Here is a 25,483-nt window from a genome sequence, read left to right on the forward strand (position 1 = left end):
AGAAGGAAAGGGACAAAGGAGTTCCCAGAGGTTGAGACACAGACACAAGTCCATGGGGAACTCTGTTCCTAGACAAGAACTGAAGGCAAACCACGACAAGAAAGATTCCTCCATTGCTAAATGTGTTGACTTGTGTTAAATGGCAAAATATAGGGCACTACAAAAAGATTGCACTATGAAAGGTCTTGTAGCAGGTATGCTCTTGAAAGTCAGCATGTCAACAGTAGACATGGGTACCTGTCATGACCCAGTGTATTTAAATCTTGTTGCTATGGACTTCTTGGAGCGAGACAGATGCGTTTAACCACATTTAAACACCATAGGGACTGTCAATGAGAGATTGTACCACTGACTAATGAGTACAAGAATATCATGGTAAACTAATATCACAGACAAAATATCGAAAGCTAAGCGCATATAGGAAAGTATAGTTTTACTATTCTTCACTCCCAGTACTGCAACAATAAATATATATGTCACCAAGGTGCATCGATGTAGAGTTAGATATAGAAAATCTATGCATACTTACCTTTTAATATTTTGTCCCTTGATATTCTGTCTACTATATTAGTATTAGGATGGTTCATGCCCTGAGAGTTAAAAGTGCCTGAATGACTATGGAGGAGATTCTCGCTGGTATTAGAAGCATTGGCTTGGTAGACAGTAGGGACAACATGGAGTACCCACTTGGCAGGTCTGAGTTAGTATTCTACAGCAGGTTGGTGTTGGATGATGTAGGGATGCAAATAAAGCAGAGTGCTTGATGTTAGTTAGGCAATGGATTGATTGTGCCTTGGTTGGTCCTAGTGCCAAAAGCTTAGAGGTCCTGCATAAAGTCGGCTATGTTAACCTGGAAACAGACTGAATGTCAACCTCAGGCAAAGGCTGTGATTACTCAAAAGGTGGTGAACAGGCTTGGTTAATGAAGTGTCAGCCAGGGCAGGCTCTGAGAAAAACATCAGCTATGATGCCCATCACACCTATTTCAGATGAAGAGGAGGTTGATGGCCCAGAGGTGGGCCATTTATTGGAGCCTGGCTCACTGCCAGAACTGCAGGATTTGTTAGCTGATGGAGGACCACTCCAGGACAAGTTGTGCCTTCCACACGCTAATTGTCCTTCTCTCGTGGGACTTCAAGGCAGTGGTAAGGGCACATAATGTTGACTGGGAGGATGATTGCTTCACAATGAGGCAGTGAACTCTGGGCAATGTGCTAGCAAAAGGCTAGTGGTTTGTCTAGTGCACAGGGAGTTTCTCTTGTCACTGGCCCATGATGCGCTATGGACTGTGCACTGGGGCATTGAAACGACCCAAGATAACTTAAAAACATTGTTTTACTAACCAAGGATGCACCTGGATTCAAAGTAATTTGGTTGGACCAGTTCTGCTTCCCAAGAGAGTGCTAAAGCAGGAGGTAAATCCACGGTGCATGTGGCACTTCCAACAAAGAAAAGTACTACCAGCAAAATCTCATGCTCAAGGTTAATTTTGCATAAGGTTGTTTTAACAAAACCCTGATTTTTAGAGAAAAACTTGATAAAGATGACAACAACAAAAAATTCTGAACTAAACGTAGTTAAAGTTTGGTCTAATTCATTCACTCATAGTAATTAGAAACATTTTCTCATTGAATGCCCTAATCTGGCAAGTCTTTGTTGTGATGTGTTCAGTATAGCAAATAGGGCCTTTCAATTGGATATCCTCATAGAAAACAGTATTGATACTTGCAAGGTAAACCTTTGCAAACGCAAACGTGAAATATTTCATTTTTGTTAACTGGCAAGTTGAATGCTTTTAGAGCCTAAACGATAATGGAATTATGTATGAAAATAAAAACAATGTCCAAATCAGGGAATGTTTATGTAATGTTATGACAATTTGGGTGACACATTTTCATATATTTGAAGTGAAATAATTATACAGAAGTTGAAATTGTTGTAAAGTGTTTGTAAATATTTCTAAGGTGTAATGTATACCTAAATGTAAAAGTGAAAACTCTGCACATTTTGCTGCTGCATTAATTGATTATAATGAGTCGTGCCTGCAGTGTTTCTCTTTCTTTTTGCTCAATAAATGTGTACAAATTAAATTTTTTGGCCCAAACAACACATGCAAACATAGAACATGTATCTTCTCTGTATGTGTCCCCTAGCACCACACCCTTAATAAAGCAGCACCAAACATATTTATTCGTGGGAATGTAGGTTCTGCTTGTGTATCACTCAGCTGCAAGACAAAAATAACATTAATGACAGGTCAACATTGGACAAAATTCTAGAAGACTGCGATACAGATTGTTTCCATCAAGTCATATACTGTAGTGAATACTGAAGAGCATGTAGGTTTTAGGTTTGGCATTAGCCAAGACCCTTTGAGTTTACTAAAAGTATATCTACAATATACTTACTTAATAAGGACTTCATTCATTTGTCTGTTATTCTGTCACTCAGATTTGTCATCCTTTCACTGCATCATAAGGCAAGAGGAAATGGGCCAGACACTTCAGCCCTTGGCTAACTTGACTGTGAGTTACAGCATTCTTCCCTTTCACAAGGAGCACATCCACACTCAAAGTAGTTCACATAATTTTTTTTTTTTTTTAGATTGATGAGGGCTTGACAGCTTCCTCACTGATAATTTTCCAAAACTCATGAGAAAACAAACATTGACAAAGCCAAAAAGCTGGCTGCCAAACCCAGACCCATTGGCTTCACTAATGCCTTTTGCAAACGGATTGACCATATTGCCATGCTGAATGGAAGAATGCCTTTGACTATCTACATGATAGGATTTGTTAGTGCTGTTCTGCCTTCACATTGCCCTTGATATTATTATTATTTTTCAGTCCATCTTCCCATAGTGTGTATCGCTCACCTGTACATGATGATGTTCATATAACAGCTGTCTCGTTTGTAGCAGGGGCTCAGCAGTATGTCATCTCCACGCGTGAAGCGGACCTCCACAGGATAGTGGGCCACCACTTTTGGGTTCATTTCTAACCAGGCCTTCAGCTCCAGAAGAGCATCTTTGGTCTTTTCTCTAAATAGCCAGAAAGAGAAAGCAAATGTTTTATTTAGATTATTGAACTGTGACTGAACATCTGTAGACAGTACTGTTGACATTAACCATGGTCTTCGACTCAGAATGGGTAAAAGGCATTTCCGGTTTAGGGGTGATCAACAAGGCTTGTATTAGACTCTTTGTGGCAATCTGTCTTCATTTCTGGTACTGTGGTAAGGTAGATGCCAATAGTGACCTCAGTGCAGCTACAGCTCTGGGAAAATGCCAAAGTTATTTCCAGAAATTGTCTCCAAACGAGCATATTTCAAAAAGAAATCCCAAAACCAGTGATTCCCTTTCCATTTTCCACACCAAAACCAAAACCTAGCTACAGGTTAATATGGGTAAGGCCCCTCGAGAATATGCTGGTATAGCTGTGATCTCAGCAGGACTGTCATATATATTTCCAACATTTATTGATCACAAGGCCAACATGTCACCTGAACCCCCTGAAGCCAATACAGGTCAATCTTACACATTACTCTTATATATTTTTATATTGCATGATTTATTAATTGAGTTTTGTATTCTTTAGAAAGATTTAGAGCATTTGAATGTCATCCAATTACTAGTCATTTGCCAAAGTCTGAAAATATGTCTGCCAATGTTTTGAGAAATGTGTTTTTGGGGGGAATAATGTGCTAATATTTAAAATGTCTCTTGTGGAACAATTTGTATAGTTACTGATCAAATTTTAAAAACATAGTTCAATGTAAGGAACTTAAAAACATGCTTTCTAAAATGTATTTTTCTTTTATAGTACATTGATTCTACTGAATAGACTTAGCAAAACATATAAAGAAAGAAAGTGCAACGTGGTCTGTGTTTCCAATGCTTACTTTCACACATTGGGGAGGTTTCATTGATAGATACTTGCCTCAAGTTGGATGCAATGTTGATCTTGTCGGTGTGCTGATTAATGTTCTAAGAGCAGCTCTGTCACTGTGAACGTATTTTTCACCAGACAAAAAGAAATAGGAAATGCTGTGTTTACCTGTGTTATATTTTTAGGGAAGAGAAATATCCAGCAAATGCATTCAGCACTGAAAAATACGGGAAGTAAGTGTGTGTGGGGGGGGCGTGTGGGGGTGTGCAAGTGTGTGTGTGTGTGTTTATGTGTGTCTATAAATACAGAGAAGCCCACACATTGTCTCTGCTCAGCTGGACAACTCTCCAACAGAAGGGAAGGTGAACAATTGAATGGTACACAACAATTCAGCAATAGCCAAGAATAAGCAATAGCTCTGAAATAAGTAGATTCTAAAAGGAATGTAAAGGAACATTCTAAAGCACTAATGTCATTATGAAAGTGAGGAGCTTGGAATAATTGATAGGCAGCTAGTTAAAGGTGGGATATTTAAGGGATATTTAAGGCCAGGACCATACAGAGCAGTGTAAAAAAAATCATATTACTGGAGGAAATAGTGATTCCCAATGGGAAACCAAAGTTGTTGTGCAAAGTCCCAAGTGAGTGGACTATTCACACCTCATTGAAAACTTGACAAGCAAAGCCCAAATCCGGCCCTAAACTCTTCTTCCTGTGATTGGGATGATACTAACGTCAAGCAAGCATATGGACACCCTAGGTTGTCATATGCATTCATTGATGGTCACAGATTAGGCCCAGCATGTGCAAATCAGTCTTCCTCTTACACCAATATGAACAGTCAAGCCCGAACAACCAAGACTGATGTTGTATCTAAGGGGAATGGTAGTGCCCAGATGAGGGTGGGAATGTCACCAGCATTTCATCACCAACCTTCCAGAGTCTCAAGTCCAAGGTGCTCCTTCTCCAACAGTGCTACGTCAGTTAAAGACTGGAGTTGGGTACGCAGGGATGCTTGCTTCTAGGCTCGTAATATAGTTACCTTGTTTAAGAATATAAACTCACCTTTACCATGCTATGAAGTTATACTGTTTACCTGGGTACCACATAACATTTGGAGTCAGGCAAGACTTCAGATGCATGTGAGTGACATCGACGTCGGAGTCAGGAAGTTCTCGAAGTGAATAAATCAGCATGAGAGCATCTGTCATGCTGGTGTCATCATGTTTAGACGTGCACCACATGATCAGACCGGCCATTTGGGATCGGGCATTTTGCTTCACAATATGTGCATGGTGCTTTGTGTGAACTCCGTGTCGGTATTTTAAGCACTTGATCAGCAAAGATGTTATTTACATTTAGGAATTCCAGGAATTAATTAATATTTTCCAGTAAAAGCTAACTTAATTTCGTTTTTTTTCTTCTTTTTCACTAGTTCAGAAGATTCTTTGGTTTTACAGTTGATGGATTATATTTTAAATTATACTTTGTGAGAGCTACGCCTGTTGTGTAAAAAATAAACATGACAGGAAGTGGAAATATTCTACAACCTCCACGTTTTTTTACCAAACTGTGGTAAACCAAATATGGGATGGAAGAGCTGGTTTTGCGCATTTGAAAATTACTTGGCGGCAATCGATGCTAGTAACTATGCTCCACAAGGGAAATTTTTAATTGTATTACATTTTCTGTGCAATGAAGGTCAGAAACATTTTGCTCATTTACCAGCAAGACAATACGCAGGGGGAGATGAAGGCAACTCTGCAAGGTGGAATGTGTACATTGGATCTCAAAGAGGACAAATAGGAGAAGAAAATAGCAAGATAAGTAATAATAAATACTTAAATCAAGAGAGAATATATGTGTACATATATCATAAGTACTTCACAACATTTGAGTAGAACATTAGAAATAAACAATAAAATAATTAACATAATCAACAACCTCTAATCTGACATCATGTGATGTCTCAAACTCCCCCAAATACGATAAAATTTCAGGGTAGATCCTCTGACTGTGGCTATCTGAAGTTCTGATTCACATGACTCCATCACTTCTTTCCACCACTTCTCATATTTTGGCGGAAATAAAGATTTCCAATCTCTCGCAATAATAAGTCTAGCTATAGAATGAGTGTAAAGAACCCAATCGGTACCACCTACACCCAATATGATCATTTTTGGCATAAGTATCCCCACTTGAGGTTGTACTTTAGATATATACCACTGGACTGAAGACCAAGATGATATCAATTTGGGACATGTGACAAACATCTGAACATTATTAGCTGCTTCTAAAGCGCAGCGTGGGCAGCTGTATGATCTATTATACCATTTGCACAGTTTGGAAGGGCTAATGTAGAAATCAAACATTGCACGATAGTTCTGGCCTCTTAATCTTGTGGAAGTGATGACTTTGCAGTATTGTACGAGGATGTTGGAGAGTCCTTGTACCGAAACCCCCTCATTTAAGCTAACGGTCCAACTATCAGCCCAAATTCCCAGTTCATTAAGATAGTGCTAGATAAGATAACTATATTTTCCCAAAATGATAAATGAATGCTTACCAAATGCCAAGTGTGAAATATCGGGTTGGGCCAGCAGGGTGGTAATATTGCTACTCTTACTCAGTAGGGTGGTGCAAATCTGCAGATATTTGAAAATGTCACTGCAGTGTATGGTAAAATCTGCCTGTAAATCTGTGAAAGATTTAGGCTTCGAGATATCAAACAAGTCTCCTGGAGGTTTAATCCCCAGCTGCGACTGAGCGCCAAAATAAGAGGAGGTAGAACACTCTGGTAAATCTGGGCAGCAGAAGCGTATTGGCATGAAAAAGTGGGATTTTCAAGAACCTTCTCATATTAGAACAGATTTTTTCAAGAGCAATCTCGATCTTTAATCTAACTTCTTTGAAACATTTGCTGCTCTTAAATTTTATGCTGCTGCTGGAGTTCTTCCTGACTAAAATGGTCTGAAGCCAGCTATCTGGGTAAGATTCATGCAACACACTGATAAGGTCAGCCATACTATCCCAATAATAAAAGCGCAAGTGTTAACGCTGACATTTTACTAATGAATATTCATGTATTCTGAGTGTTGAATCTGCATAGAAAATGAGTTAACATAGAAAATTAATACATGAGTTTGAAAATGTGCCTACTAGAGTGACCATCTATAATCACAAAGAGTACTTCTTAACAGCTTAATGATGTAAAATGTTGAGCTTATATTTGGATTAATGTAGTAGTATTCCACATTAGAAGTTTTGTATTATGTATTTGCTCTATTAATCATAGGCCTTAATCTAGCGAGGTCTTGGGCCGAGTTGCATGTTCTCATGTCAAGTTGCATTGCTTAAGCAAATCATGAAATGGCTGCTTAGAGAAATAAATTGTGATTTTCCACTGCGTTGACCAAATGCTTGTAGCTGAATTTCTTTCTCATGAGAACTGCTTGTTAGAAAATGTTGTACTAGCTATAGATACTTTGTGTAACTTAGTGTGTGTAAAGGCAAGGTTCCCAGGAAAGGACAATGTAAGCACTGACTGAAGTATAAGCCGATACAATATTGATGCCTGATGAGCACAACAATGGAACAGGAGATGAAAGCCAATCGTTGACATGTGAACACTGGGTTTAGTAAATTCTTAGATTTGAGGTTCTACTTTCATTGGACTAAACTTATGATTCTTTGACCAATAGCAATGTGGGAAGCAGTTTTAGGGCATCTAATTTAGCCAGACTGCACAGAGAGGAGAGACGCCATTTAACCATATTCTTTCCAGCCTGCTCTGAGAGGAGATGCGCCATTATTTTCTTGACCGTCCCGAGAGGTAACATGCTTAACTTTTCTTAACTTTGTTGCCTAGAAGCAACATTCTATTATGTCTATTCTTGAGGCAGCTCTATCCTGAACTTTAATGCGGAATTCCAATACTTTGCTGACCTGAACAAGATGTCCAATTGATGAAGACTGTTGCTGCTTGCTGAACCATATTGAGGCAAGGTATAAGACGATGTTACTGATTGGTATGTCTATATGCTTTTGTCCTTAGGTACCAACCGCTAATTGTGATAGAGCCATAGTTTTCCAAATGTGTGTTGACTACATTTTTTTGCAAGAAGCCCAAACATGCTATCCTAATCAGAAGGTTAGGTAGGATTCTCACTAATGATGCTTACTAAATATTAACTACAGTTGATGCCTTTTCTTTGCTGAATCTAAATGTATGCCATTTCGTTTGCACAGTTATTCTTGCTATTGATTTGTATTGTAACTTTAGAATGTGTAGTGGTCCAAGCTTTGATTAAATTACCATTCTTAGGATAGGAAATAGGAGATTTGGTCAACCAGTATTGTTTTTGTATGATTATCATTTGATTCTTAGACTAAGCTACGTCATATTAGCACTGTTAATATAGGTAAATAAACATTCTAATTCGTACATAAAGGTGTGGTTATTCATGGCCAAGGGGTCATGGTGTGTGGAAATGATTGATTCCCAAGATTATTGATGTTATTAGTTGATGCTGCTATTGATTTGTTTTAGGATTGAATCTTATGGTGGGAACTACTCTAAATGCAGTCAAAAGATCTATCGGACCTCTAACGCCTCCCCTTATAATCTAGCGTTAAGAAACCAATTAAGGTCAGACGCGCTAACACCAGTCAGGAAGTGCCCACTAGCCATCAGCTATTGAGAGTTTTAGAGTTTTTAAAGACCTCCACTCTTTCTTTTTCTGCCACATAAATCTTTTGATAATAGACTCTAGTATTTTAAAATATCTATAAGAAACATACAAAGGTAGTAAATGAAAAAGATACACAATTTTAGGGAGAATGTTCATTTTAATAAAATTAATTTACCCAATAAAAGAAATGGGTAAGTGCATCCATGTATCTGATAATAATCTTAAAAACCGTAATCATGCAGTGTAGTTATATTCATAGCATAGCTCTATAGTAGGGGCCAGAATAGTGCCCAGAAACCTTGCTTGAGTCGCCACCCTCTGATTACAGCTCGTCGTGTCTCCCAAAAGGATCAATTGTGTTTTATGAGTGTTTATTTGATAACCTGAGACCTGGCTAAAACCTAGTGCAACATGTTCAACTCACTTAATCGTTGGCTCAGAGCAATGAGAAAATATTAAAACGCTGTCTGCATAAACAACCAAAGGGGAGGCCAGTGACACGTACAGAGTACTGCAAACATTTCTACATAAAAACCTGATATATGGCTCCATATATAATTCATAGAGGGAGGGTGAGAGGGGACAGCCTTGCCGAGTGCCACGTGAAATAGAAATAAAGGGTGTTAACTCCTGTTGTATAATAATCTGAGCTTTAGGGCCTTATAAATGGCTTTAATCTTTTTAAGAAATCCAGAGCTGAAATTAAACTGAGCAAGCACTTCCCAAAGAAGCTTCCTCAGCATCAAGTAAGTAGATGTTAAGTGGTTCCTAGAAAGTTTCAACGCAGTATTTTAAAGTAGTAATTAAGTATGTATGTGAGGTCGTGCCCCTCCCTAGGATAAAGCCATGCTGTTCCAGCAATACCGTTTTACAAATAACCATATTTACTCGGTTGGCCAGAAGCTTAGTGAATATTTTAGAGTCGGCATTAAGAAGTGAGATGGACCGATATGTGCTACATTCTGTTGGGTCTTTATCCTTTTTCAGGAATATTGTAATGATGGCTAAGTTCCAGGAGGCAGGACATCGCCTAAACTCCAGTGGAGTGATTATAGATGCAAGAATTTTGTATATTTCTGATGAGATGAGATCTGTCCCTGGTGCTTTCCCTGTAGGTAAACTAGTGATGACCCTTTTAAGTTCATTGGCTGTGACTTCAGCATCCAGTGACCCACTGTCACTCCTTGCTAGCTTCAGAAGACCTGGAGGGTTTAAACACTTCTTAATGCTACACTCCATCTCCTCTTGGTAAAACCCAGAGTAACAAGACATAACCGTAGATACAATATTTCAATGTTGAGTGCAAACTCTTCCTGTGGCTTCTTGATTTTGTGTGATAACAGTTTTTGGTGTGTCAGCACAACCAAGACAAGCCATCAGTTTGCCTGAATTCTCCCCAATCTCACAATTCAAAGCCTGTAATTTAAAAGCTTTCCTATTTAGAGCTGTTTGTAAGGCAGAAATATGCCTTGTAAACCCATAATTTGTAGATATGTAGCTTGAGCTGCATCTGAGCAAGATGCAATAAGTGTTATATGTAGTTGAACTAAGCTCTACAATTGACCCCTGATGAGTCACGCCACTTCATTATCTGCCCTTGAGATCTGGGCAATAAATGATTGGGAAATGCCCCTATTATAAGCTTTGAGGCTGTCCCAGATCACAAAGAGGTGAGTTGACCCTTGATTGGTCGTAAGGAATTCCTGCATATGCATACAGAGATATTCGATGTAATCAGCATAATCTAACACATATTTAGGGAAATATGAACATAGTAAATTGGTAGTAGAACAGCAATTACCTTCCCATTTGAGTTCAATAGCCGAGTCATCAGAGTGAAGTAAGTGTAAAATTTCAGATTTGAAAGTTGAAGCAATTGAGATGCATCTCATGCAGAGATCTATGCAAGGATATTGTTTATGGGGCCTGGAGAAAAAGGTATAATTCCTAAGGTCAGGATTTTGCTCCCTCCAGATATCAAGCAAATTCAAATTAAGCATCATATCTATTATGCTATTTCTCGTACTGCTCACCCGAGCTGTATGGAAAGTATTAGTATTAAAAACTATAATAGGTATGGACAGTATTAGTATTATCAAGCGCTAGATTCAGGGTGCAGCTAAAAAACCCTAAGTATGATGATACGTAAATTAACATCACTAAGTTCTAGCATCCTGATAGCGAAGAATCGCTGATTCACATTGTTCAGAGCATATAAGCTTTCCAAAACAAAAAGGCCTTTTCTTTGCTGATCAGCAATCTCTGCCCTTATCCACCTACCCTCATGATCTGCTTTTGAACTTATAATTCTAATTGATTTATTAAAAACTATAATAGGAACCCACCTCTGGCCTGAGCAGAATGTAGCACTAACTATCTCATATATTCTAAGTGCAATCTACCCCTGACAGCATTAAGTATAGAAGAAATAGCTGCCTCTTTTTTAGTAGGATGCATCTCTTGAGTAGCCAAAATGTGATGTCTCCTAGACCAAGCCTCCGAAAATACCTTGGCTTTCTTCTTCCCCCCATTTATGTTCCACGCAGCCTCAGAGCTCCCTCCCCCCAACCCCGCCCACTTGGGTTTCCAACATACCTCTAGCTCGGCACAGTCAGGGAATGAAACCACCCCAGACCCTTGTGATGTCAGAAAATACATTCAGGCAATATTAAAGTGCCCCTTTCCAAAAAAATTTCTTTTAACACAATCCAATAAACTAATATATCCCCCTGCCACCCATCTTTAACAAACTTCACACCTACTCAACAGGATCATCGGACTACAGCTAAATATCCCAATGCAGTCATTCGGTGAGGAATACCCTTTGGAATCCAAGAAATGTTCAACCTGTTCTGGTTCTGAAAATGTTAAGAAGGAGCTCTTATAATTTATTTTGAGAGTCAAGCCTTCTACAAACGAAACTGGAAGGGATTCGGCTTCAAACTTGGGTACGGGAGACCACATGTCCCGCATCCTTGTTGCTGTCTTCCTAGCCAAACCAAGTGTGGTTTTGGAACATTTTAATTTCTATTCCAGAAAAAAAGTAGTAGGAGAACACACAGATCAGTATGTGGCAGCACTCAGAATTTTGGCCAGTACGTGCCAATTTATTAATGCTCCTGATGTGTACATGAGAAATCAAATTATATTACATTATCAGCTTTAAAAAGTACAAGAGCATCTGTTATGTTGTACTAACCCTATACTAGAAGAGACTGTGAAAATTATAGAAAGATCTGTGGGATCAGTAAAATTGCTTATGGGGACTACTACGTCTTCTGATATTGTTAAGTGTGAGTGTAGTAAAAAAACTCAGGTCACCTCAGCAAGCAATTTTAAGACAGCATCTAAGAGTAATAGCTGTTATAGATGTGGATCTAATTATCATTTAGTTAACAGTATGAGTTGTCCCACACAGAGAAAAAGTATAGTAAAGAAGGAGTGGATCATGTGAAAGTAAATTGTCTTTCTGAGGGTGATGAACATGGTATAAATAGTATATCCTCAACATTACAGGACTTCACATTGAAAGTGAATGAACAGGTGAATGAGTTAGAAATTAATATGCATATGTTGACTTCGGTGACTGAAGAATCTGGTATGCTTGCTTGCAAAAAAGGCCCTCTAATAGAAAAGGTATCTTTTTCTATTAGAAAGGATGAGTGGAGATCTGAGGTTTATGTGATTATTATTTGAGATTTATAGGAAAGTATGCCACCATCATGGAAATATTTTTAAAAATTGAGAAAAAATGACACATCTGTCTGGGAAACAGAACAAGAGGTGTTTCTCAAAATTAAGAAATTCTCATGCAGGTACCAACTTTAAATACTTTTGTTTCAGGACAACAATGTGTGATCACATCAGACACCAGTTTTGTAGGATTAGGAGCAGTTTGGTGTTAGAATATTGATGGAGTTGAGAATGCAGTTGCTTTTACCTACAGGTTTTTGTTTGAAGTGGAGAGAAAGTAAAGTACTATGGAGAGACAAGCCCTAGCTTGTGTGTGGTCTATAGAAAAGTTCAAAACCTATCTTTGGGGCATGCATTTGATTTTGTGTACTGATCATAAGCCATTATAGTACTTGTTAGGGTCTAAAGGGACCACAGCACCATCTTCTAGGTTGTTACGGATTTTATCTAACTTGCTATAGTACAATTTTGATGTAAGGTATAGTTGAGGAAAATTGATTGTTATTTGAGACTTCCTATGCCTGAGGAGGCAAAGTTGATGGATGAGGCGATTTTTAGTTCTGAATGTGTGGTAGCAGGGATCGATATTGAGGACACCTGTTTAGGTGTTAATACAGAATAGAAATGGAAATCCCTGGCCTAGATAAGATACTGGGAGACTTGTATAAGGGGGAGGTCTGGCAGATCTGGGTTTTTACTTTGTAATTTTATTTAATTCTATCTTACTAGATGCCCCTTTACAGACAACATGGGCAGAGACAGAGATAGTCCCAATACGCAAAAAATGTTCCCTATCAGATTCATGCAATTACAGACCAATTAGTCTTATTGACTGCTCCCAAAAGTTATTCAGTAGAGTTATTTTCTAGCGTTTACTAACTTGGCTCAAGGACAGAAGAATTTTAGTGCCCCTCCAGGCAGGGTTTAGGGCATGCACCAGTATAGTAGTTCAGGTTTTCAGACTTCAGCTTATCTACTGGAAAATAGAGACACCTGGAGTCAGCTGTCTTTAAGTTGCTTTTGTCGAGTTACATTAGGCATTTGATTTGTTACCTAGGGAAACACTTTGGTGTGTTCTGGCAGATATGCAGGTCCTTTGTGACCTCCTTACTGCCATACTACAACTCCATAGCCATAATTATGCACAGGTCCATTGTGTAAAGCTGGGTGGGTTGATGAAGGCCTTCCCCCATAGGAGAAGAGTATGGCAGGGGGCAGGATCTAATAACTTTTTTATTGTGTAATGGGGATGCTTCTTGCCTGGCCAACATCAAGGCCGTGGCCTTGATGTTCTCAGATGACACCCTACTACTATCAAAATCACCAATGGGGCTTCAGAAGATTTTAGATCATATTGTGAGTTTTTGTGCTCAAAGGAGACTTGAAATAAATGTAGCTGAAACTAAATATATGGTTTTGAACCCGTGCCCTAATACGAAACCAAATCCAAAGTCCAGATATCTGAGTACTAAGAATTGACTTTGCCAAAACAGCAAGAATGGACTCGCCATATAGCCAAATCTCAGCTTAGATTGATGCAGAATATGGGGCCTTGATTGTTGAGTGTTGAATAGCTCTTGTTTTTGTCCATTAGCAACAGTTATCCAGATTTAAAAACAGCAAACGCTTGTTTGATCTCTTTATGGAGCCGAGCTATGGAGCCATAAGGACATGGGGAAATTGCAAATTGTGGAAAATTGCTTTTTTGCGTCAGCTGGTAGGGCTCCCAAATAGCACTCCATTAATTCCTATCAGGTGGGATACGGATGTTAGGTCAATTTCGGAGGCGGCATTGGACCGGAGAGGGATTGGATAAAGTCTTGGGTATCTTGGGATCAGGAATTATTCCCTGAGTTAGATATGTAAAGGAGACTCCTGAAAGATGGGCTGCCATAACCTTTGGACTGTTCCCCGGGAAGCCACAACAGTCAGTAAATTGATCCTGAAAATCAAATACAGGCAATCTAATGGGCTGCAATTGATTGCGCATGTATCATGTGGTACCCTCACAAACACAATTCTGTTATTTATAGATGTTTTTAAATGTTTATGTTTTTTAAATGAGATAGAACCTCCCCTAGAGAGTAAGCTGTACCTGCAATTTAGTTGCGGTACACTTCCCCTCGTTTCTTTTACTGTTAAGTGGGGGTGCCCGACTGTGGGCTGAGGAAGTTTATGCCCAGGGTGCAGCCTAAATGATGGAACAGAAGGGCATATAATTTTCTTCTACTTTGCTTACCATTTGGGAAGATGTAAATGGCTCATGACTGTTTGTCTAAATCTTGGGCTGAGAAAATTCACTGTGGCTCTGGTATCCAGAATATAGTGTTTGCTATCTCTCTCTACCTATTAATGATGTGGGAAATGTGTCAGAGAGTGTGTTCAAACTAAAACAATTCCATCTATTTGGTTTTGTAAGAGCGGGGTGCTGTCCAGGATCCATATATAGGGGTCATCCTTTCCCGTTTTAATAGGGATGTGTACTGTCTCATTTTGCACCCTATCAATTTGTGTATAATGATTTTTTTAGCTGCTCAGGATTCATGTACAGGGTTTGTTTTTCCCTGCTTCAATAGCAATGTGCACTGTTATGACTTGCACTTCATCATTTTGTATATAATCCTGTTCTTTTTATCGGTATATCATTTTTACAAATATTTCACTATTTTAATGTTTTACTTGATGTTTTATATTTGTTGCTTTTATGGCATTCTGCCAAAATAAAGTATTTGATGATTATGAAATCTGCATTAGAAAAAGATACTTGCCTGCCTATTGAAAGTGATGGGATATATGAGTAAAGACTGGCCATTACAAAAACATATGAATAGTAAAATACTGTGTTTCTTTCACGTTTGTTCTCAATTGTCAGTGGGGTCAGGAATTTTATTAAAAGCTGATATGTTTGTGGCTCCTGTAGGTCTCGGGTTCAAGATTATGGCCCTCATTATGACAGTGCTGGTAAAAGCCACCTACCACCGCAGCGACGGCCACCAAAAGACCGTCGCCGCGGCTACCAGCCATCCGCCATATTATGACCGAAGCCAGAATTCTGCCAGAAGGATGGCGGAATTCCGGCTACGGTCATAGCGGCGGATGGCGGTAAGGTGGCGCTGCTCCCAGCAGCAGCGCCACGCCAGTAGACCGCCGCAGACCCTATCATGACCCATGATACGGCTTGGCAGTGTTATGCTGGCGGACGCTGCTGCTGGCAGCAGCGCCCCGTCTCCTGCCAGAGGACCCCTTGAAATCAGGTAAGTTGGGTGCTCTGACAGGGGAGGGGGGTGTTGTGTGTGTGTGTGTGGGGTTGTGTGTGAATGTTTGTGTGTGCGGGTATGTGATGCCTGTTGTCGATGTGTGAGTGCGTGTATATTGTGTTGTGTGAATGCGTGTGTGCCTGTTTGTATGTCAGTGTGTTTGGATGTATGTGTGAATGGATGTATGCATGCATGGGTGCAGGTGTGTATGAGTGTGTGTGATGGTGCGTGAAGGTGCATGTATGTTGGGAGGTGGGTCTGGAGAGGGAGGGGGGAAACCAGGGGAGGGGAAGTGGGTGGGGAAGACCCCTATCAGTGACAGGGAAGGAATTCCCTGTCACTGACAGTGCCTACCACCATGGTTTTTGTGGCAGTAAGGAGGCCACGAAAACCAGGGCGGTAGGTGGGGTCATAATCCCACAGGTGGGCTAGTGAAGGCCACTGGCCTGGAGACTGCAGTCTCCAGCCCAGCGGTTGTTACCGCCGTGGCGGACAGAGTGGTCCATTGGCGGTTTGGCTTGAGCCAAATCTCCAATGTCATATTATGGGGAGAAGTACCGCCAGCCTGTTGGCAGTACTTTTCTCCATAATACTGCCGTCCGCCGGGGTCATAATGAGGGCCTATATGTCTTGCCAATCAAGGTCATTTAGGGTCAACAGTCATGGAAAAAAATATTGCAGGAGTCTTTTTAGTAGCCATATATGGACAAGACTGTTGAGAATTTCGTGAATAGATGTGAGGAATGTTTATTGTCTAATAAATATTAAAACATAGAGAAACATATGTATTGCCTATACCCTTTCCAGATGTGCCATGGCATAAGGTGTCTTTAGACTTTCCAGGGCATTTAGCTGATTTACCAGAGGAATCCAAGTATCTAATTGTGATGGTAGATTATTTTTGTAAATTGAATCATTATGATTTTGTTCAAGAAATTAGCACCAATGTAGCCATTCCTTTTTGGGAAACAATTTGTTCTCTTGAAGGCTATCCCTAAGAAGTTGTCGTAAATTATTGTGTAAAGCTGGTAACTGAAAGAATGGGAATGTTTTTTAAAAAACAAAGGGATTGTTCATTATATGGTGGCTTTTACAGTCCTCGATCCAGTGGAGCAGTAGAGAGGGCTAACAGAATCCTCAAAGAGGGCATATATACAGCTCGTACGTATGGTCAAAATGTACAGAATTTTGTCAGAAGTAAAATATGGACATATCACAATGGTCCTCATAGAGCTACATGTGTTTGTCCTTTCATTCTATTAAGAGGAAGAAAATGTAATACAAAGTTAGTTCCTGTTTGGCTACGTGACAGTCATTCTGACCCCCGGGTTGGCGGGAGCACCGCCAACAAGCTGGCGGTGCCCCGCAGGGCATTCTGACCGCGGCGGTTCGGCCGCGGTCAGAAGTGGAAAACCGGCGGTCTCCCGCCGGTTTTCCGCTGCCCTTTTGAATCCGCCATGGCGGCGCAGCGCGCTGCGCCGCCATGTGGATTCTGACAGCCCATATCGCCATCCTGTTCCTGGCGGTTCGCCCGCCAGGAACAGGATGGCGGTATGGGTTGTCGTGGGGCCCCTGGGGGCCCCTGCAGTGCCCATGCCAATGGCATGGGCACTGCAGGGGCCCCCGTAAGAGGGCCCCACTTTGTATTTCAGTGTCTGCTTTGCAGACACTGAGATACGCGACGGGTGCCACTGCACCCGTCGCACCTTCCCACTCCGCCGGCTCAATTCTGAGCCGGCGTCCTCGTGGGAAGGGTGTTTTGCACTGGGCTGGCGGGCGGCCTTTTGGCGGTCGCCCGCCAGCCCAGTGCAAAACCCAAAATACCCTCAGCGGTCTTTCGACCGCGGAGCGGTATTTTGGAGGGGGGAACTCTGGCGGGCGGCCTCCGCCGCCCGCCAGAGTTAGAATCAGGGCCACAGTCTTCAGTGCAAGCTGTGGAAGATAAAAAAATAGAATGTATATGGTCTGGGGAAGATAAAAACCAATGTTGATAAGATGCAAGATAAAATGAAAAGGTATTTTGAGAAGAAACATTCTATAAGAAATAAAAAGGTGCATGTAGAAGATTGGGTCATGCTCAAGAATATGAATTAGTTTTCAATTTGATGGTCCTTTTCAAGCTGTGAATGTAGCCCGTTCTTCTGTTAAATTAGCTGATAGAAGATGGTGGGTTGAAAGGAATTTTGTAGTTCTCGATGAATTCCAAACAAATGTTGTGTCAAACAAATTGGCAAAGCCAGATGAATCATTGCTATTACCATCGATAGAGAAAAAACTGAAAGACTGTGTTGTTAATAGTAATATTTTCAATTTAATGTTGGGTGTTCAAGATGTAAATGTTGATCTTGTTAATGGTGTAATCGATGGTCTACAAGTTGATAATGATGAAATTGATAGTCAACAAAATGTCATTACTAGAAATGGACATATGACAAAGAAACCTGGTTATCTGCAAGAAAATTAAACACAAGGATGATGTTATCGTGCAGTAGCCGTTGTAAATGTGAATAGTTGTACTTACATAACATGCATTCTACTGTGTGCAATTTAAGCAAGATAGTAAAGTAGCTGTTGTATATGTAAATAGTTGTATTGCATGACATGGATTCTACTGTGTGCAGTTTTAGTAGAAATAGTTTCTAATCATTCATTATTTTATAAGGAGACGTTATGTTTTTTTATATTTATATTTTTTGTTTAGGCCACTTTATAAATGTTAAGTTGTTCATGTTTGTTGTAGAAGGGCAGATGTTGTATCTAAGGGAAATGGTAGTATGGGGCTGAGGGTTGGGATGTCCCCAGCATTCCATTACCAACATTCCAGCGCCTCACGCCCTAAGTGTTCTTTCTCCAATGGTGCTTTGTCAGTTGGAGACTGAATCAGAGTACGAAGGGATGCTGCCTGGTGGGCTCGTGATATAGTTAATTTACTTAACAAAATAAACTCACCCATGGCACTCTATGGAGTTCTATGTGCAATGTTTCCTGGGGTATTGAATAAATGAGTAGGCATTGTGGGCAAAAGAATGATGGGCTGGAATGCTACCGTGAGCAATTGCAAGTGGTTAGAATTATTACAAGTATTCCTCCCATCACCTTTTGTGTGTTTAAGGACACGCATTAGTCATCAATTTATGGTGAAAGAAAAGCAGTCACCAGAAAACAAATCAAAAAGCCACTTACATCGGAATGGACCAATCCTGAACGTGTTGTTTGAAGCGGCAATCATAGTTGAAGATCTTATAGCTGAGGCCCACGCGCTCTATTCTGGTGGCGAATAAAAGCCAGAAGAAGAATCGATTGATGAGGGGCACAAGGTTGGGCAGGAAAGTGCTGTAAGAATGAGAAATAAACAGAGGCAATGGTGAGAAGAACATTTGTGAATTGTGAATTTGCCAAAACGTCTATACTTCTCATTAGCATCCAGTGCAAAACCCAAGTTCAAAACAGAATACAATTAGTGCAAAAGAGTCCATATGCACATTATGTGATTGTGTGGATTTTAATAAAATGAATGACAGAATATTAGGGGTCTAATGATCCCACACATTTTAAACATGTTTGTTAAGAAATCCATCAAAGGCAATTCATTTTGATGGGCCAGGGATTCTTCATATCCAAACAGAAAACCTTTAAGAGAAAAACTTACAAAAACAAAACTCTTTAAATAACATTCAAACGCTGATTAACTTGTTTCTAAAGTGACAATAATGAATTTATTGATATGTTTCTAGCTGGAGTAACAACAGGAAAATGCTGGAGAAGAGGAAAGAGGAAATATATGGTTGTGAAAATATATTCACAGCCATGGTTTAGTAATCAAAACTATTTTTCTCTAAATTTGGCATAATTAATAATTTGGTATATCCAACGCATTTGTGCTCAAAGTAAGCATACAATTTTTTTGGTGGGGGGAGTGCAAAAGTAGTTCACAGTTATGGAGTGCCAAAGTGAATGAACTGTTTTCCCCAACTTGCAACTAAAAGTATAACTTATGATAACTTAGGGGCTCATAGACCTGAACAACCGGGAGCTTGACAAGTAGGAGAATCCTGTCCACCAAACCCCTGGCTTCACCAAACGCATTGCTCGCCTGCTGTATTTAAAGTTGGGTGGCCTATCATGTTTCTGTTGCCAGAGGAGAGCTTTCCCCTAAACTAACTTCAGGATATTGCTCAAAGTACCTGAGAACATTGGGCATATTTAGGCTGAACATTCCACAATCCTTTTTTTCTGTTTGGGACCAACAGCAAGAGCCAACTTATGTTGTCATAGAGGCATAGCTATGGATACAGAATGACATTTTGCAATGTATGAACAATAATAAATGTCAACTGATACAAAACCAAGGAGCTCTGAAAGTCATTAACTGTTTATCCCATGCCCAAAATGACTCTAGAAAATCCTTCTTTAAAAAGTGGCATGGAATGTGGCAACTTACCACATAAATTGAAGGGCATAGACATGTGTCTACTCTAAGTTGCCAAGTGTTTTGACTATTGATTCCACACCGGACCTTTTGACACTGCACCCAGGACCAATAAAATCTAACCCAGTAAGGACAACTGGGCAATGTCATCATCAGAAGCGTTGGAAGTGGTGAAATGTCATCTCTTATTTTTCATGTAATACTTACATATCACTCTTAAAGGCTTGTAATAGGCAGAAATGTTACATTTCTGCTAATCAACCTGAAAGCCAATCACTGAACTTTGGAATGCAATCTCACTTGCTTTTCTTCAATGCCATGGCTTGATTAATCCTACAAGGCGTTGAGGATATTATAATGTGTAAATCACAAAGAGGCTGACAACAGGAGTTTCCAACCTTATGAGCTGTGCAGGAATTTTTCACCCAGGAATTTTAGGCCTAGCACCTCCTTGGACCCCATTAGCGTATTTTTTCCTTTTATACTAATGTGGCCTAAGCTTGCCAAAATCGCTGCATCAGATTTACAAAGTGGCGCAATGCATGCATTGCACCACTTTGTAACCCCTTGCACCACATTATTCTTGCGTGAGGCATAATGTATGCAAGGGTGGCATTCCCCCATTAGGGGGACTGAAAAAAAGGCACAAAGAATCTAAAGGATTTCTTTGCACCATTTGTTTGGGGCATTGTAATGCCTACTCAGAGCAAGCGTCAAAAGGGGGCACCCGATTACTTACAATGGGCCCCTATGTACTGCTCAGGGTTAGCGTCAAAATTTGGGTGCTAACCCAGAACAGTACATCAATAGCACCAAACACTTTGATGCTATTGCCCCCTTCCCTGTGCCATGTTGAGCCCTATTTTAAATACAGTGCACACATGGTGGCAGTATGGGGGCGCTAATGGCCACAAGGAAAGTGGCAGAGCACTGGATGAAGCGCCACTTTTCTTAAATCTGCCCCAAAGTTTGTTGCGAAAATCAGCAAAAAGTAAGTGATACCCTGTGAGAGTAGGCACGAAAACACTGATTGGTTTATCTTATTCCTAATCAGAGGATATTCACAACTCTTGGATTTATCAATGTCCAAAGTATGAATAACTGTGGGGCAAGGGAATATTGCGGGCCAGAAAATAATATATTGAACAAAACATCAGGTCAAAAAGCATACAATAGTCATGATTCACAAAACAAAAAGGTGTATTATGTAACTGTTTAAGTGGGACACAAAACAAAAATGTTGACTTGGAAGAGAACGGTGGATGGTCTGATGAAACTGTTGAGGGGACTCAAAGAAAAGCTATGCACATAAGGGTACTAACCAAAAAGAAGGCACTCATTAGTTATTCCTCAACATATAGCTAGGCCTTTCTCATTCTTAACAGAGCACTTATTTTACTGCTGGCATAAGTGGCAATAGAAATGCAGGAAAGTGCAAAAAACGAATAATTTGTTACATGACATGCAGGAAGGTATAACCTGTGTGATAACAATTGTTTCAGGACACGGTGCTGTAGGGAATATAGGGGGTCATTCTGACCCGGGCGGGCGGCGGACGCCGCCCGCCTGGCGGGAACCGCCAAATGGCCGCTCCGCCGTCAGAAGACCGCGGAGGCCATTCTGACTTTCCCGCTGGGCCGGCGGGCACCCGCCAAGGGAGCGCCCGCCGGCCCAGCGGGAAAGGCCCTGCAACACAGAAGCCGGCTCCCAATGGAGCCGGCGGTGTTGCAGGGGTGCGACGGGTGCAGTTGCACCCGTCGCGATTTTCACTGTCTGCTATGCAGACAGTGAAAATCATGCTGGGGCCCTGTTAGGGGGCCCCTGCACTGCCCATGCCAGTGACAACACCCGTCAAAACCGCCAGAAGCAGGCTGGCGGGAAGGGGGTCGGAATCCCCATGGTGGCGCTGCTTGCAGAGCCGCCATGGAGGTTTAGCCCAGCCAGGGGTATTCCGGCGGGAAACCGCCGGATCCCCTTTTCTGACCGCGGCTTTACCGCCGCGGTCAGAATGGGCAATGAAGCACCGCCAGCCTGTTGGCGGTGCTTCCGTTGCCCGCGAGACCGCCAGGGTCGGAATGACGGCCATAGTTACGATTCCCCAAGTGTCTTAACACTATGTAGGTCTAAAGTGTATATTGTATTCAATACACAAACAAATTATTATAGGACATCTTGAGTGTGAACAGCATATACAGGCATTTGCACAATGCAACTTGCGTGTTTCATGCCCCGTGGAAAGGCATCTAAATTACTTAAAAGTAGTAACTCTGCCTGAGTGTCAGTACATAATAAATAATAACACCTCCAAATGTCTACCTTTGTGAATTATCCACATTGGTACCCAGTCTGCTACTCGCTACAGTGAAATCAAGTCACATTGTGTTCTTAATCCTGAATTTAGTCGAGAAAATCTGGTGGACTTTAACAATACTGATCTGCAGTGGCGGCTGATGACTTTTCAAAATGGTGGAGCATAAAAGTTGGAATGAAAATTAACCTAGCAAGCAAGCAAGCCTGACTGTTATAAGGGGAGGGAGGCGAAGCATAACTTTACAATAATAACAACCTTTAACTTTTAACAATCAGCTTCATAATTTGGTGCTCCACGAACTCGGCCTGCACCGTCAATGAGCTGCAACCGCCTGAAGGTGGGCCTCTGATTGTACTTGTAGTTCTTATCAGTTCATATTCCATGCCCATGGGTGCACACACACATCACATGAGAACACACACAGAGCATGCACATAATCAGTACACAGGCACAAATCGCATAACCTTCGAATCTCATAAAACACTCAAACTCCACATACCCCACAAGACCCTACGCACAGCCCAGCTCTCCCTTGCAGAAGTACCCCGCATCAGGAAAACAAGAACAGGAGGACGCTCCTTTTCCTACCTCGCAGCCACCGCCTGGAACGCCCTTTCACTCCACATCAGACAAACCACCTCCCTCCTCAGCTTTGCGAAGGAACTGAAGACATGGCTTTTTTAAGAACCACCTCACGCTAAACTTCTCCTGTCCCCCAGCGCCTTCAGACCCTAACAGGTGAGTAGTTGCGCTTTACAAGCATTGATTGATTGATAGATGCACACCCTCCTGCATATCAGTTTCCATGCTCTGCACCACAAAAATTGTAGTTTCCAACACTTAAAAACGTGGAGCCTTTCCTGCCCTGCTCCTCACTGAAGTGATCTAATTATAAATAACACTGGCTTGAAGTCTGCATTTCTTTGCACCCTATAGGTTTTGAGCAAAACGCATGAAGGTGTGTCAGTTCATGCTTGAAAACCACAACTTCTAATAAATGTCAAGCAGTGCAGTGATATGATATAATTTACTTAAGTGAAAATCTTCTGCATGTTAAAGGAATACAGTTTCTGGATGTTGATGACTTTACCATACTTTTAAATGGTGTTTGTTGGACGACTAAAATGCCAAATATTTTGTTGTTTCTTGTTAAGCCTCCTAGAGCTAAGCCACATCTTTGGCTCTGCTCTCCATTTTTATTTGCTGGTTGATCCATCTCTATTTCTCAGCTTGCTCACATGTTTCGCACCATACCTTAACACCTTATGCTTTCTTGCCCATTTCTCAAACCCAAGATAGGCTATTTTGTGTATAAGCTATTTTGTGTATAAAAGGTGTTATGGTCTAAATCAGAAAATGCGGGACATTTGGTCAGCCTCACTCTGCCCTTTTTAATCCCACCAGTTCCGAGTAGTATCAACAGAAGACCTCATGTATTAGGCAATAAAAAAAAACATTACCAATCTTAGAAATGATGTCAGTAGCAAAAAATACTTATACAAAGGAATCTAGTGTTTGTCAGACAGCAAACAACTCTGAGCTTACTATGGAGGTTATTACAACTTTGGAGGAGGTGTTAATCCGTCCCAAAAGTGACGGTAAAGTGACGGATATACCACCAGCCATATTACGAGTTTCATAGGATATAATGGACTCGTAATACGGCTGTCACTTTACTGTCACTTTTGGGACGGATTAACACCTCCTCCAAAGTTGTAATAACCCCCATGTGCTTACGTTTTAAACTAATTACATAACAATACCTGTTTTTAAAGAACAACATAAATATGAACTTAGGGCCAGATGTATCATCAATTTCAACAGCGATTACCAAATTGCGATTTTTTTGCAAATCATAATTGCTATTGGAATGTATGAAGCTCTAGGCGTTTCATATAGCGATTTGCAAGGGATCGCAAACGGACCTACCTCATTAATATTCATAAGATAGGTAGCACTTTGCAACCGATTGCACATGGCTACAATCAAAGGGATGGTGGCTTGCTGGGCTCAGCAGACCACCATGTCTGTGATTGCTTTTAAATAAAGCAATCTTTTTTTTTTAAATGCAGCCCGTTTTCCTTTGGGGACCCCTTCCCCCTTGTGAATGGGTTAGCACCAATTTGAAATTGGTGTTAACTGCGATTGTTTTGCGATCGCAATCACTGTCACAAAACAGTCATACATACCTCTGCGATTCGGTATTAGGAAGGGACGCCCTTGACACACCCCTTCCTAATATCGAATCGGTATGTAGTCGCAAATCCAATTTGCGATTCGGAAACAAGTTACTGAATCGCAAATTAGACTTGATACATATCAAAATGCATTTTTGCAATCGCAAATGGCCCGTTGGGCCGCTTGCAATCACAAAAATGTTTGATATATCTGGCCCTTAATTCTTTACAAACAGATGTGATCCATGGGCACTCTTCATTCTGATGGACATACCGTCTCTGCATTACCCCACATTTAAATTTATGGAGCCCAGCCTGAATAAATTAATGTGTTTACCAACATCAGCCGAGTTAGTAATGCAGAGTTGTTATTTCTTTAAAATTCCACTCCATTGAAATGACAGCAGGCTAGCAGGGAACAGCCTCATTGAGGCAGAGAGTTGATTAGACGAGAAAAGTAAAGCAATCTCGCTCACAGTTCCTTCAGAGGCGCACTGGCAATGTGCACGAACGAACAGTGCCATATGAAAGCCCAAATAACAGACACATGGCCATTACTGCTTAGCTTTCAAATAGAGCTGCACAGTGACTGACCATGATCTGCCACTATCCTGCCCCTGCGCTGTACTATGTGCACAAGCCAGACCCAGGGATTACCTAACAAATACAGACACTGCTCTCACAGTGTTTATAAAAGTAAACAGCATGAGAATAGTGCAAGGATTGCTTATAGCAGGAAATCTCAGTGCTAAGAAGAGACCAGGAGAGCTGTGTCAGGGTTCCCCCAAGCTCCTACTATAGCATAATTTGGAAAGGTCTTGAGTGCGCATGTCACAAAGGACATAGTAAGCCTCAAGCCCTATCTGACATGCGCACTGGACTTCAATCTGTGCCACCAGATGCCCTCATTCCATGCTGTCATTAAACAGGATTGCTCTCCCAGAGAGCTAACACAGTAGAAAGAATGCCCCAGTCGGGGCAAACCATTTTTAAATATAAAGAACATTTTATATTGTGAAGGATTCATAGTAGGGTAGG

General features: G+C 40.9%; 1 protein-coding gene across 1 annotated transcript in view; it reads right to left on the reverse strand.

The window, feature by feature from the left end:
* Positions 1–25,483, reverse strand: part of LOC138295433 (L-gulonolactone oxidase-like) — a 605,777-nt gene that overhangs the window by 24,497 nt on the left and 555,797 nt on the right. Inside the window, exons 9-10 of the mRNA XM_069233730.1 lie at positions 18,712–18,861; positions 2,876–3,040 (exon numbers count right to left, since the gene is read on the reverse strand). Of these exons, the coding sequence (XP_069089831.1) occupies positions 2,876–3,040; positions 18,712–18,861 (315 nt within the window). The remainder of the gene's footprint in view (positions 1–2,875; positions 3,041–18,711; positions 18,862–25,483) is intronic.

Source organism: Pleurodeles waltl, chromosome 5, assembly GCF_031143425.1.
Source record: "Pleurodeles waltl isolate 20211129_DDA chromosome 5, aPleWal1.hap1.20221129, whole genome shotgun sequence".
In the NCBI taxonomy this organism is placed as follows: domain Eukaryota; kingdom Metazoa; phylum Chordata; class Amphibia; order Caudata; family Salamandridae; genus Pleurodeles; species Pleurodeles waltl.